Source organism: Neopsephotus bourkii, unplaced genomic scaffold (assembly GCF_033783945.1).
Source record: "Neopsephotus bourkii isolate Nb327-2 ecotype Australia unplaced genomic scaffold, CSIRO-AGI_Nbou_v1 NB_1615, whole genome shotgun sequence".
NCBI classification, from domain to species: Eukaryota; Metazoa; Chordata; class Aves; order Psittaciformes; family Psittacidae; genus Neopsephotus; species Neopsephotus bourkii.
The window spans coordinates 2,120,957-2,134,070 of NW_026902090.1; the positions used below are offsets into that span (position 1 = coordinate 2,120,957).

At 43.4% G+C, this 13,114-nt stretch overlaps 1 protein-coding gene across 12 annotated transcripts in view; it reads left to right on the plus strand.

Annotated features, from left to right (window-relative positions):
- WBP1L (WW domain binding protein 1 like) overlaps window positions 1-13,114 on the plus strand; it is a 59,361-nt gene that overhangs the window by 36,028 nt on the left and 10,219 nt on the right. For 6 of the 12 annotated variants that reach the window (XM_061372578.1, XM_061372576.1, XM_061372583.1 and 3 more), the window contains exon 2: window positions 8,689-8,791. The exons of 1 other annotated variant lie outside the window; for it this stretch is intronic. In XM_061372578.1, coding sequence (XP_061228562.1) covers window positions 8,689-8,791 — 103 coding nt within the window. Of the gene's footprint in view, window positions 1-172; window positions 259-745; window positions 1,118-5,503; window positions 6,072-8,688; window positions 8,792-13,114 lie in introns of those variants that run through there. 5 more of the 12 variants (XM_061372571.1, XM_061372572.1, XM_061372573.1 and 2 more) reach the window with 5 other exon arrangements.

Consider the following 13,114-nt stretch of genomic DNA (forward strand, 5'->3'; position numbering starts at 1 on the left):
CTGCTGAGTAAACAGTGCTGCCTCTCTTTCCTTATCAGCTCAGTTTTTAGTGAAATGCAGCTCCCCCCTCCCACCCTGCTGAACTGAAAACAGTTTTACATAAGAAACTACCTCTAGCACAATGACCTTCTGTAACTGAACGCAATAGCTATAATAATAGTTCCCTTGTTAGCACTCAGGGCAAAGAGACTTTCCCTAAAAAACACCAAAACTGAACCAAGGAGGGAATATTCAGGCACGAAGGCTGAATGGCTTGAGGTAACTCAACTTGCAGCGAACCATAGCTGGCTTAAATGCTGAGGCTGCTCGAGTCTCATGTGTGTGTTTTTCTCTAAAGTTCCTATTTTTAAGGTAATCTTTTTGTTTTAGAGACACGTTTGGGACAGTGAAGGTGCTGCATATGGTGTAAAACCAGAAGTTCTCTGTAATTCGGCCTCATTTGCTCCAACTGCGAACATCTGGTTATCTCAGTGGCTGGATGGTGTTTTTTTTCTTGGCTGGTAACTTTTTGGCACCTACACAGAGGCATTTGCAGGAAGCAGAAAAAAGGTGTTGCCTCAAGACCACAAGAGCAAAGCTCTTGACTATTTTTATCCACTGATGAAGGATATAGTGGGAAAGAGCTGCTTGAACTTTGCTTAGTTTTAATCATTTTGAGTTTTAATTTTTGGTCTTAAAAACCTAAATATATGTGGTTATGTTCTGCATTCAGAAATTTCTTCTGCTTCTAAAAGAGCAGGGGGAAAAAAGGGTTGTTAGTGAACAATGGTATTTAATTAAAAGTGTGGGAGGAATTCAGACACATCTCATCACCTCTATTGTCTCTTGTGTTTGCACTCGGCCTGTAAACACTTGGTTTTCTGGGATGTCCTTTGTTGTTCTTGTTCCCACTCAACACAAGGGGTGTTGCCCCTGGGCTGCAGGGAAAAGGTGCTGAATGGGGTGCCCTCCCATGAGCTTCGAGGACAACAGCGGTTGTGGTGAGAGCCCCTGCTCCCTGGGACAGGCACCCCATGCTCATTCCTGCGCTGAAAGACTGCTTCCCCTGGATCTGCCATCACTTCTTTATTGGGACCCAGTGGCGCTGCAGCCTGGCAGATGAACTGCAGAACATATGGTAAAAACAGGGTGTTTGGTTTGGGGATTTTTTTTGGGTGGTTGTTGCAGTGGGGATGATGTTTAAATGCCTAAAAAGCTAGGTCAGCTCTATTTGACATCAGTGCAACGTGGGTGTTTAAAGCTCCCATCCCAGGAAACATGACTGTAGAGGATCTCAGCTTTCAGTTTTAAGTGAGCATTTCCTCTGAGGGTTGCAGGTGGAAGCTTGAATATGTTCATGTAATTTGCTGCATAAATGTAAAATGGGGAAAAACAAAAAAAAGAAAGATGGGAGTGTTGGATCCTTGACCTTTTCCGGTTTAATTTTAACTGCTTGAGGTTTTCGGTGATGTCAACTGTTCAGTGGTTTAAAACAACAAAACACAAGGCAGCCTCCTCGAAGCTGTAATTTCCTAGAAGCGGCTATCTGTAATGTGAAAGGGCTGGGACCGCAGCTGGGAAGCTTCTAGCAAGGCGTGAAGGGAAGTAAACACTTTCACATGGGCTTAAAATGCCAATGTGCAGTTCTTGGAGTCTGAAAGTGAAACTTGCAATAAACAAAAATGAAACCAGCTCTTACTGAACTGTATCAAAATGTCCGCGGTCTGTGAAAGGACAGCGTTTGGATTGTTGGAGTATCTCTCCAAGATAAATGGATGCAACAAACCAATTTGTTCCTCAGATAAAGGTTAATAAAACCTTGGAGGTTCTGCATCCGCTGGGGGTGTGAAGATGGTTCTGCTGGACTGATTAATCACGGTGATTTAAATATTAATTCTCCTGATGCTGACATTAGAGAAGCAATAAGTGTTGTGGATTAGAGCTCCCACATTGGAGATCTTTATTGTGCCTGGGACAGCTCAGAGCCATTATTCCTCCCAGCTTACCATACTGTAAGTATTTGGATGTTTGCACTTAATATATTTTGGGGTTTTTTCCACATTCAGCAAAACCAGATTTGTGGTGGGTGTCTTATGAAGAAATGGCCAGACTTGATTTATTTCCTGGCCTCAGCTGTGTGTCGTAAGGCAGGCTTACAGGAATTATCCCTTGTCGAGCTGGCACCCGAGGTTCCAGTAACTCCAAGCAGTCAAAGCCATTTTCATCGTTACTGCTCTTAACATGTTTTCTGTTAAACTGAACCCACCAAACGCACAGCACTTGCTTCGGTAGTGAATTTTTGCTTTTATGTTCCAACGGACTAACAAGTGTGGTGTTTATGAGCATGGGAGCTGACTGGTGGCGTTGGTGCACACTCAGCCGGGTTGGCGTCAGTCCTGACCTGCCCTGGTGATCAAGGGTTCCCCTCCAATTTTGCCAGTCCTTGCTACCATCCCACCTACTGGCCTCCTCTGAAAGGATCTAGTGACTTTTAATTTAAGATGAATTTTGTTTAGGAACTGGGAAGCAGCTGGCAAACCAGGAATTGTAGTAAACTCTATGGCAAGATTTGGCATTGCGGTATTTTCACTAGGAATGTTAACTTGCTACTGAGTCTTTTATCTGACAGAAATGCACATCACCTTTATTAGCTTTGTGTTTGCATTCTCATGAGCTGCTGCTGATGGTCTTGGCTGACCAGCACTAGTGATAGTCTGATATGTGAGCTTGAGTAGAAGCCAAGTGGTAACTCATCAGGTATCAAATACAGGTTTTTTCCGGTTGGGTGTTTCAAACATATTGAAGATACTGATAATCACTTCCATTCTGGTACTCTGGGTGCTTGAAGAATATACGTGGTTCACATTCCGATTACGAGTTACTCAAGGTACATACTCTAATTCATTTCTCTGAAGATTGTGTCACTTGCTTAAATCCATCCTCCTTTGTTGTTAGGGGGGCAGATGGGTACTGAAAGCAAAGGTCTGCTGCCTGTGAGGAATGAGATCAGTGAAATAACTAGGTCAGGATTTTTTCATTGTTGGACAGATGCTTATTACCAAAGTCCCCTGTGAGAGCCACAAAGCCAGGTCTGGAGAGGTCACAGGTTGAGCCTGAGTTCTGTTAAAACCAGTAGCATCTTGCCTTCCAGTGGGTGCCAGTTTGGCAGCCTCCTTCCAGCCTGCTGCTGAGCTTTTCATGGTGTCTCACTGTCTGTAATGCATTTTTCAGTTCTGTTATTAATCCCCATCTCTTCCAGGTCAAACAGTAATTTGCTACATAGTGCCTTGGCAAATGGTGTGCCTGAGGTTTGGAAAGAAATGGGAGTAGCTCTAAAGAACTGGCTACCCTAGAAAACAGGAATGGCATATAACCTGCTGTCAGTAAATGCAAATCATATTTGCACACAAATGTTTTCCGGGATGTCTGGGTATTACCAAGGTTAGGATGAGCAGATACTCTGTCAGGTTGAATGACACACAGAGGCCATATAAATGCAAGGTGCTTGTATTTAGGGTAATGGAGGCCAGATTTCTGTGGAAAGAGGAGACAGAGCAAAGAGCTAAAACGGTTATTAGATCTCTGTGATATCAGCTACTGCTGGTTTTGGTTACCTGGTTAATGCCAGCGGAGGAGTCATCTTTTGTAGGTGGTTCACTGCCAACTATGCACTTTTGAGCGTGGGCTGTGGTGTTTGTTGCTGCAGTTGCACATATTAATTTTCAGATTGGAAAATAGCCACACTGGTCTGGAATTTGCTCATCTTCATCTTTCTCTTTTTCGACATAGCAGCAATGTTCCCAGGTTAACTGCTGGCTTTTGAGAATAGAAATTACGAAGTGCCTTGATCCTTTTGTTGTAATGGTACTCCAGTGTCAATCGGCTCTCATTCCTTCGGTTTCCTACACTGGCTTCATACACATTAAATCCTAACAAATTTATGGATATTAAACCCAACCATTTAGTACTGAAAACCTTCAGAAAACTAGGTTGAGGAGGTCTGATTTCATCCTTTCCTGCAGCAAGGTGCAATTCAGGCAACCTGCAGACCTCCCTGAATGCCCCCTGTCTTGATCATGCCCTAGATTTTGACCTTTTAATTTGACACGTAGACTTCCAGCAAAGGTCCAATACTAAACTGGAAAGCGGAGAAAATAATTGGCTTTTTTCCCTGGCACTGATGTTAATGTTTGCTGTAGCTTCAGATGTGACAACATGCAGCACTGCCTTGAGTCCTCTTCTACCTGCCACTGCTGGGTATTTGAAGGATTATTTGTAAAAGCACTTGACAGCCTGAGTGTGCTCCTGGCAGAGTTGCCAGCATGATTATAACAAATGCCAAATATCAACAAGAAAATAAGTAAACCTTACCTTATTCCAAGTTGTTTACAAAGTTTATGACAAGTGAAAACTAATCCAGAATGCCACATCTTAATAGAGGCATTCCAAATGCACTGAGGTGAGGTCTTCCCAACTCAACCAGTTTCATGAGACAGAGCCTCTACTGGATTTAATACATGGCCTCTATCGGACTGGATGGGGAGAGAACACAGACTCCAGGTTTGCAGAGCTTTCTCCTGAAAGCTGCTGGCTTTCAGTGTGGATCAGGAATCCAGTGTTTCCAGTTTCTTAGATCTGCATTAGCTCTTAGGATGACGCCAAAGAGACCATGATGCACATGAGTACGTGTTGCTTTACAGGACAAAGCCAAACTCTTGAAATAAGCTGGAAATCTCCCAGGCTTTGCAGGTGGGAGATAACGGATGGCGTGTTCAGGCTTCTTAGTTGCGAAACAGGAATATTCTGTTCTGATGGAGTTGAACAGTTTTTGAGAGCAGACCCATGTAGATACTGTTTAGTAATCCCGTCTGGAGGTGTGTACAGTTAGCTGAACGAACAGTGGTGGGCAGGGATGTGCTTGCCTGGACAACAAGAAAACAAGACTGTCCTTCAGCAGGGGAGCCTGCACCGGAATGTGGTAGTCTCTGGCTATTGGGGAAGAAAGTGCTTTTGGAAAGAAATTCTCCTCTTTATATAAGACTACCTAACACCCCCCAGCCCCTCTGTAATAGTTGAGTAAAAACTCCATGCTGCTAAGAATGATTAAGATTTAAAATTGTGAGTGCTGCTTGCAATGGAATGTAGAAACAAAGGCAGGTCACTAAATGCTAGTACTCAGCTTTCTCCTATAAGATTTTTTTTTTCCCCAGATATATTTTTCTTACCTATAAAACTACTTGCAGTCCTGTGCCTTGTTCCTACCTGTTGGTGTGAAAGAGGAAATAGTTGCTTTCGTAGTGATATAGTTTCCAGGACACATTTAGACTATGGAGTACTGTATTGCTGATACGTCTTTAAGTAGCTACAGTTTTGCAGCATGTGGCACAAAGAAGGAATGGGAGAAGGAAGTAGAAGTAATACAGAAGTGATAGTATGAAAAGTGCAGGCTGGGGTTTAACCAGGAACTGAAGCCTGATGAAGTGCTTGGTAGTGAGCAGAAGTTTCCTGGTACCATGATCTCTGTACTGATGGCAGTGTGTAACCTGCTCCTTGGCTTGCAAAACAGTGCAAGAAACTGTACAGCTTGTTACAGAGATGAGTTTTGACTTACGTGGGAAGAGGAAAGGAGACTGTAATGCTCGATCCAAAGGAGACACCTGCACCATGGTCCAAAACAATGCTCTCCTTGTGCTGGAAGCTTTGCCTAGTAGACTTTTTCCAATGATTTGTTGCCTTTACATGTTATCTCTTTCCCTGTGCCGGGTTGAGTAACCTAGTGTTGGAGGTAGCTGTGCTCTGAGCAGGGGTCAGGCCATGTGACCTGCTGGGATCCTTTCCAAACTAAATTATTCCTTGATTCTGTGAAACTGTTTGGAAACAAGGGTGACAGTTCTGGGTCTGACACGTGGCACCGGGTCTGACGGCTCCCTGTTCCCAGAAACCCATTGGTGGCTGGACTGGCAGAGAGCTGCAGAAAGGCTCAAGAGCAGCTGCTTGGACTTTGAGGAGTATGGCTGGCACTGCAAGGACTTGAAAACCTGGGACTTTCTGAGCTGTGGGAGCTGAAAGCCAACTGCAAAGACTATTCAAAGGTACAAGTGCTTATATATTAGCAAGGAAGCTAATTTCTCTTGGTCAGTATGTAAAGAAGCTTCAGACAGCAAGATCTGAACTCTGCTTTAGAGAGAGACTTGATCTCCAAAAGCAGGCAGGATTAACCCCCTGAATAGCAACCTAGGTACTGAGAATCTTTTCAACATGCACACCTATCCCCTTATAGACCTGTTTGCCGTCTGGGCTAAGAAGAAACAACCATGCACATAAGCATATGGTGTTGTAGAAAGGTCATTTCAGGTACAGTGAAGTTGGCAAGAGGGAGTCAGGAAGCTCAAGGAAAAGGATAATGTGATTAAAGTCTCAGAAAATAAGACTTGTAGAAGTTCTTAAGTGGGGAAAATACAGTGACATTGAAGTTGTTACAGGTTGTTCCTGCCAAAAGACACGGATGTGTTCCTTATTACTACTCTTTGAATCAGACACCACTGAATGGAACAAGTTTTGGGGGAGTAAACACAGGTGGTCAAGGACAGATCAGTGCCTAGGGTGCAGAGTTGTTCCTGAGGTGGGACTCTGCTTTCACCACCTCTGCGTGATTCATTTGCTGGTTCAGCAGGTCACATTGATCTTTATGTGTCACAACCGCAGGCCTGAGCCAGTTGCTTTCTGGCTTGTGCATTATCAACAGGATTGCAATTTTGCAATGGGATTTTAATTTCTCAATTCTGTTGCTAGGAGAGCCAAAATCTATGCTGCTCATCGGTTACGTTAACTCTGCAAGGCCAATGAAAATGGGAAGTGCAAATAATAAGAGGAGATCAGAAATAGATGTGTCCTGTTTCTAGTTCTTTTTGCTGACTAACGTTACAACTTTTGGAATGAATAGCATGTCTGAAGCAGAAAATGCTGTGCTGGCTCAACAGTGTCTTGTAAAAGTTGCAGTTAGAGATGGAAACACCTCCTTACCCTATAGGAAAATGTTGTGTCTGCTGTTGGCATGCAGCCTCTCAAGGCAAGAACATAAAATGTTTGCTTTAGCTACCTGTAGTAAAGCAGTTCAACTGGTCTGTCCAGCAAGATGTTCTCTCTTGAAAAAGGAGGCACATACCCCTCAAGCTTGTTGCCTCTGTGGGCGAGTTCTAAAGAGTACTGTGTTGGTGCTTTTTAGAGCCTTCCTGTGGAAGGAAGGGAAGCCATACATCGTGTGCTGACTGGTGGTTTCTGAACTGTGCTCTCACCTGATCAAAAACCCTTTCAAAAGGGTTTTCAGAAGTTAGTGTGACTTCTCAGGAGAAAAATGCAGCATGGGATCTTTTCTGTACTATGTACTTTAGGTGAGGGACCCACAGGCCCAGTGTGGGGAGATGCAGCTCTGACCGGGATGCTGCATGGTGGTGGGATGCTGGTGCTCCCCCAGATCCCCAAATCGACTGAGTCTCCTTCAGAACTTAGTGCAGGACTCTTCTGCATTGAAACTGCTGCCTTACCTCTCTCATTCAGTGAGGTGGTCCATCGTTTGAGGTGATCTTTGTATTTTGTGCATATGGTGGCTCCATAGAGCTGAGAAGTGTGGCTATGTGCCCTCATGAAATAGAGGACAGTGCAGCTCGGCAAGTGTCGGGGTCCACTGATGTGTGTTTCTGTAACCTGCTGGTTGGGTTTTGTTGGGCTTTTTGTTTGTTTTGAAAGGTGTCACAAGACTTAATTCTTTCAACACATCTTTCAGTATAAACCTCCCCACATTTTCTTTGCCTTACAATAAATTTTAAGTGAAAGAAAGTGAACATTTTAGACTTTGTTACAGGTTTGTTTGCAATGTCAGTGTAAGATCTCTGTTTCATAAGAAACTGTGTAGTGTAACTTCCAGGTTGCCCCAAAGCCTAAATCCTAGAGGATGTACAAACCACGGCCTGTAAAATGCTTTTGTTTTCCTGTTTTGTACTTTTTCCCGCCCAGATTTTTAGACTAGCGGGAAAACAGAGACTTTTGTGAAGCAGTGCACCATGTGGGGAGCAAGACCTTGCACCGTGGTCCTTTTCCATCTTAAGTGGACCTGCTGGGTGATAAAGCACAGCTGATTTGGCCGAGCTCCTGGGCTACTTTGCTATTCCAGGAAGAAGTTTTACAGGAATGCTTATCTTATACAAAGCACATGGCTAATTATGAAGGAATCATTTTAGATTGGAATCTTGCAGGAACATACTGCAATTATCAGTTAAATCTAAATGAATCCAAGCAGTCTTTTCTCAAATTATAATGTTCTGTTTATGAATGCATTTCCTCCACTTGGCATTCAGCCCCACTAATGCAGCGATATTGTGTAAAATGTGGAACAAATGACATCTCTTCCTTAAGAGAATGTCTGGCTCCTAGAATGTAGTAACCTTTAATGGGAAAGGGGTGATGAGAAAGCAGGCTGACTTGAGTGCTATAGCAGTGTAACTCATGAGTTTGGAGATACGGGTTTTCTTCTGAACAGTTGTTTGTGATTTTTGGTGATTTGTAGCTATTTTTTAACAACTTTATGTATTCTGTAGTTTCCCAAGACCATAACTTGCGACTTTTCAAATGCTTTCAGATCATTAAGAAAAAAAATTACATTTACAGAAGGTACTGACAAAACATCTTAAAAGTGTGTCTGTTTAATTTTAGGACAAGGAAACCTGCATGGGTGTCAACAATCAAAGTTACATATGTGAAACGGGCCACTGTTGTGGACAATCCCAGTGTTGCAACTACTACTATGAACTCTGGTGTAAGTCCTTCCATTTTGTATGGCTTCCCTTCCTAATCTGCATGGCTCACATACAGGTCTGGCTTGTGTCCCTTGGGGTTTTATATTCAGCCCTTGTTACACATCACAATTGCATTTCACTGCAACACAAACCAGAGTTGACCTGACATGGCAAAGGAAATAGGATCTCTACAGTGGACACTGCATGCTTTTTGAGGAGTAATGGGTCGTCTTGCCAGGTTCATGACTAGACATTTGTTTGGTATTCTCACTGATTTGGGCAACACTGAGGGTACGCAAAGAAGGAAACCATGCTTGAGGGAGAAATGCCAATGCACGCTACACTAGTTTGAAACACTCAAGCAGGGAATTAATTCAGTATCTTTTTAGCTTATTGGTTTAGTTCTTTGCAAGAGTAACAGTTTAAATCTCGTTTATCTTTCTAAAGCTATCCTTTCAAGGGGGGGTGGGGGCAGGACGTTTATTCTCCTTGGGATGCGTTGTGTTTGGAGGACAGCTCTTTGGACAGAGAGGGTTTTGGGCAAATCTTGCGGGCTAACAGTGGCTGAATACTGTGGGCTGTGAGAAATATACATTGCCCATGGCAACCCCTCTTAGCTAATCTTTCCCCAAATCTGGGATTTAAAACTACCCGTGTTTCCAGTGAGTGGTTGAGTGGCTATACCTGTTAAATCCATTTAGATGGCAGCAGGTCAAAGCAGGTCAGCAAAACTCTGATAAAATTATATGGGAAAAATGGGGAGTTGAGAGGATAGGGAAGTAAGAAATGCTAAATTTTGAAGGCGAACTTTTACATTCGTGCTGCTCTGATGGTGTCCTTTCTTGAGGAGGAGCACAAGGGGTTGAACGCTGATGTTGATGTGCTGCTGTACTGCCAGGAGCTTAGGCTGAGAAGGCCTCTGTGCTCCAAGAGTTTGGAAATCTGGAACTCTGAGCTGTGCACCCCCACATTAGAGAGGCTGGAGAGACTTTCTTACCATATCCAGTAGTATCTTGTAGCTTTTATGCAACTGTGCTGTCTACTTAATCGCTCCGCTGTGCCCATAGTTTCACTTTCTCAAAGTATCTTGTGTTTGGAAATGTATTACGTGTACAAAGATTGTCACTTAACCTGTATCTAAGGACAGGAATAGTTGAATCCTTTAGCCTAGAGACATATTCTTACTCTTCAAACTAACCAGTGAAGCATGGATGGTGTGGTTGTAAACTAAACAGGAACCTAACAGTCTCCTTCAAGTCACGCTGTGCATCAGACTGCAGTGGCTGGCTGTGTTGATGCTAATGGGAGGATCTGAATGTATTGCAGACCTTCTACAGCAGCAGGATTTTCAGAAGTCTCTGAATGCTTCAAGAAACAATTCATGACAAGTGGAAAGGGTGGGGGGAGTGGGGGTTAGGGCAGCAGCTCCAGGGATGCTAGCAGGCTGAGAGATAGGCATGAATACATGGCTGCCTTGGGCTGCCTGGTTCACATCCTAGCAGTGGGCCGCACAGGCAGGGCAGGACAGATGGCTGGAATTTGTTCTATATGGGGAGGCATGGACAAAGCAGAGGGGGGAAGGTCAGACCCAGTTTTGGATTTATGTGGGTGGGAATGCGGAGGAAGATGCACGTATGCAAGGGTTTACAGACTGTGTGGCAAGCAGGGTCTAAATTGAGCAACAGCATGAAGTACAGCTGCACGCTGGAGCTTGTTGCACAGTCGCCATCTTTCTCCCATGGACATCTTGAAAGAGAGGCTTAATTGAATTGGATACAAACAATACAGCCCGAACAATAGCCCCCTGCCATTTTAGTGGGATGATTTTACTTGAACTATCTTTGTGCTCTCAGTACGGCACGGACTTTGAGAGTTGGCAGTGCATGGCTGCATCATAAAAGTTCTTGGAAGATAAAACCAGATTTTGTTAGAAAGAAGCAGGATTTTTCAGGCTTCTTTCTAGGGTAAGTACAAAGGTCATGCTGAGATCATGGAACAAACATATTAGTGGCACACGCTGCTGGATGGTTCCTCGGGAGGAATGGGTTTCTGCATTGAGACTCGTATTCCTTCTGTGTTGCAGAGAGCATCACATACCACACTGCGCTGAGAGGAGTAAAACAAACATGAGACCTGTTCTTCTAGGCTTTCTGCAAACTCAGGCAAATGTCCAGCATCGATGTAAAATTGGTTAATGTTTTCTAAGCTCGCTTTGCCATTGTGTTAGAAAAAAGCTGCTGGGGTGGGAGGGAGGAGGCACGGGGGAGCGTGTCCTTTAAATGAAAACTCATATTCTAGAGCTTGTGAGCACAGCTGCAGAACATACCCGCTGCTCCAGTTCTTGAGTATCTTCGGTAGGTACATATGGTGAGGCACTCTAAGACCTTCAAGGTGAATAGCAGTGATAGTGTATGTAAAATAGTCTTAATATGAGCCATAAATTGATGGTGTGGAGTCTTAACAGCTTTACATGCTTGGGAATAAATTAGCTTTTAAAAAGTTATTATTAACTTTTGGGTTAATGAACAGTTAACTTCGCAGCACCTTTAAAGTATGGCTTCATGGTTGTTCTGTGTTTTGATTTTAACCAGTGTATGCATGTACTGCAGTAGCTTTTGAGATGTTTCTGCTCCTCTTGACCTTCTCTGACCACCAGTGCTTTTGTGTGCCTGAAAACAGACCTTCTTGCTAGACTTGTTGAATTAAATCCTGGATTTATTTACCACCACAGCTTTGTGGGGAGAAGAAGCAGAGGAGGGTGGCATTTGAAATGGGAAAGAAAACTGGTTTGTCTTTGCAGGGCATGCCTTCTGAAATGTGATCCTGTGGCCACTGTCTGTGGCCACTTGGAGGTTTTTCCCGTAAAAAGGATCTTTTTTCCCAGTTTAAGAATTTGAGGGAAATTTGCCTTTGAGAACAGCTGATCTCAGCATTTCTAGACAGCACGTTAAGTCTGCAGTAATTACAAACCAGTCCTTGTGGGCAGTGGAATAGGATGCAAAATCAAGGTATTATTTTGTTAAGGGGTGGAGTGGAGGAATGGAGAACATGATATGCCAAGCAGGTGGACGGCCTGTGTTTAAAATTAGATAACAGCCCAGTTCAGATCCCCCACCCCACTCTTGTTAAAAAAAATAATGAATAGTGCCATGCTGCCAAATAATGAAACTGTGTCCAGATTCATATATATATATATATATATATATATATATATAGGCCTAATAGCTATATAAAGGTGTATTTGCTTCTTAGCTCAAGCTTAGTAACCGGTAACACGAAGGAAAATGTGCAGTATGCTTTTGAATTTTCTTTGAATAGAATCATAAAAAGTAAAAGGGAAGAAGAGGCTTTACTGTTGCTTTCGTACTTGCTTGGATGGTGGTTAAGCTGGTTCAGCGTTTTAGCTTAACAGTTTCTTTGGGCACCCCAGAGAGCTCACGGTCCCAAGGTGGGGATTGTGGTCTTGGGAGAATGGCAGCAGCCACTGGGTTTTGCTTGCTTACAGTTTTCATTCAAGTGTGTTATGATGTGATTGTGATTTACTGGAGTTGCCCAGTGTTGACCTTTGTCCAGGCCTGACAGGAGTCTACTGCTTAAATATTCCAAAATACCATTTTCCAAAATACAGGAGGAAAGTTATTGGGGAAGAACGCCATTCCTGCATTTTGCAGGTTAAGAATTTAGGCTCAGACATTTGGGATTTTCGTAAGTGTATAATTAGAGCTGAAACACACATCCAGATCTCCTGACATCCATCCTTGCATGTTTCCTTGCCTACTGAGGACCAGCATGAAATTGAATGATTCCAGAGGCTCTGAACACAGCAAGAAAAGCTATAGAAAGTAGTTTGCATAGTGTGGTTGGAACAAGGGTACACCATGCTTCAGGACCATGGTACATGGAAACAGGCTTCTGGCCACTGTGTGCAGATCTTAGTTTTAGGATTTTAAGGTTAGAGGGCTTAGCTGGTCTTAGGTCATGTAGGTACTGTACAGCAAACCAGCACTGGTGATGGGTGAGTGTTCAGATGTTAAATGTGCCTATTTTGCTTCATTTTGGCTTCTTCAGCAAAGTAAAAAAGATGTTGCTTGTTTGGGCCCTGGTGGAAGGGCTGTACAGGAAAAAAATGTTCTGTTTGCAGACAGCATGGTTGATGTTTTTGCTGATTTTGAACATTTTGCTCGTCTCTGCACGCTTCCCTTTGGAATCTCTAGACAGCTCTTTTCCCCAAAAAGCACGCTGCCAGAAAATTCTGGCAGGGATCCGGTTAGTTGCTAAAACTAAAGCAACTGCTCTACCACGTACATGTTCCAGGTCAGCTTCATAATAGGAATTCATTTCCA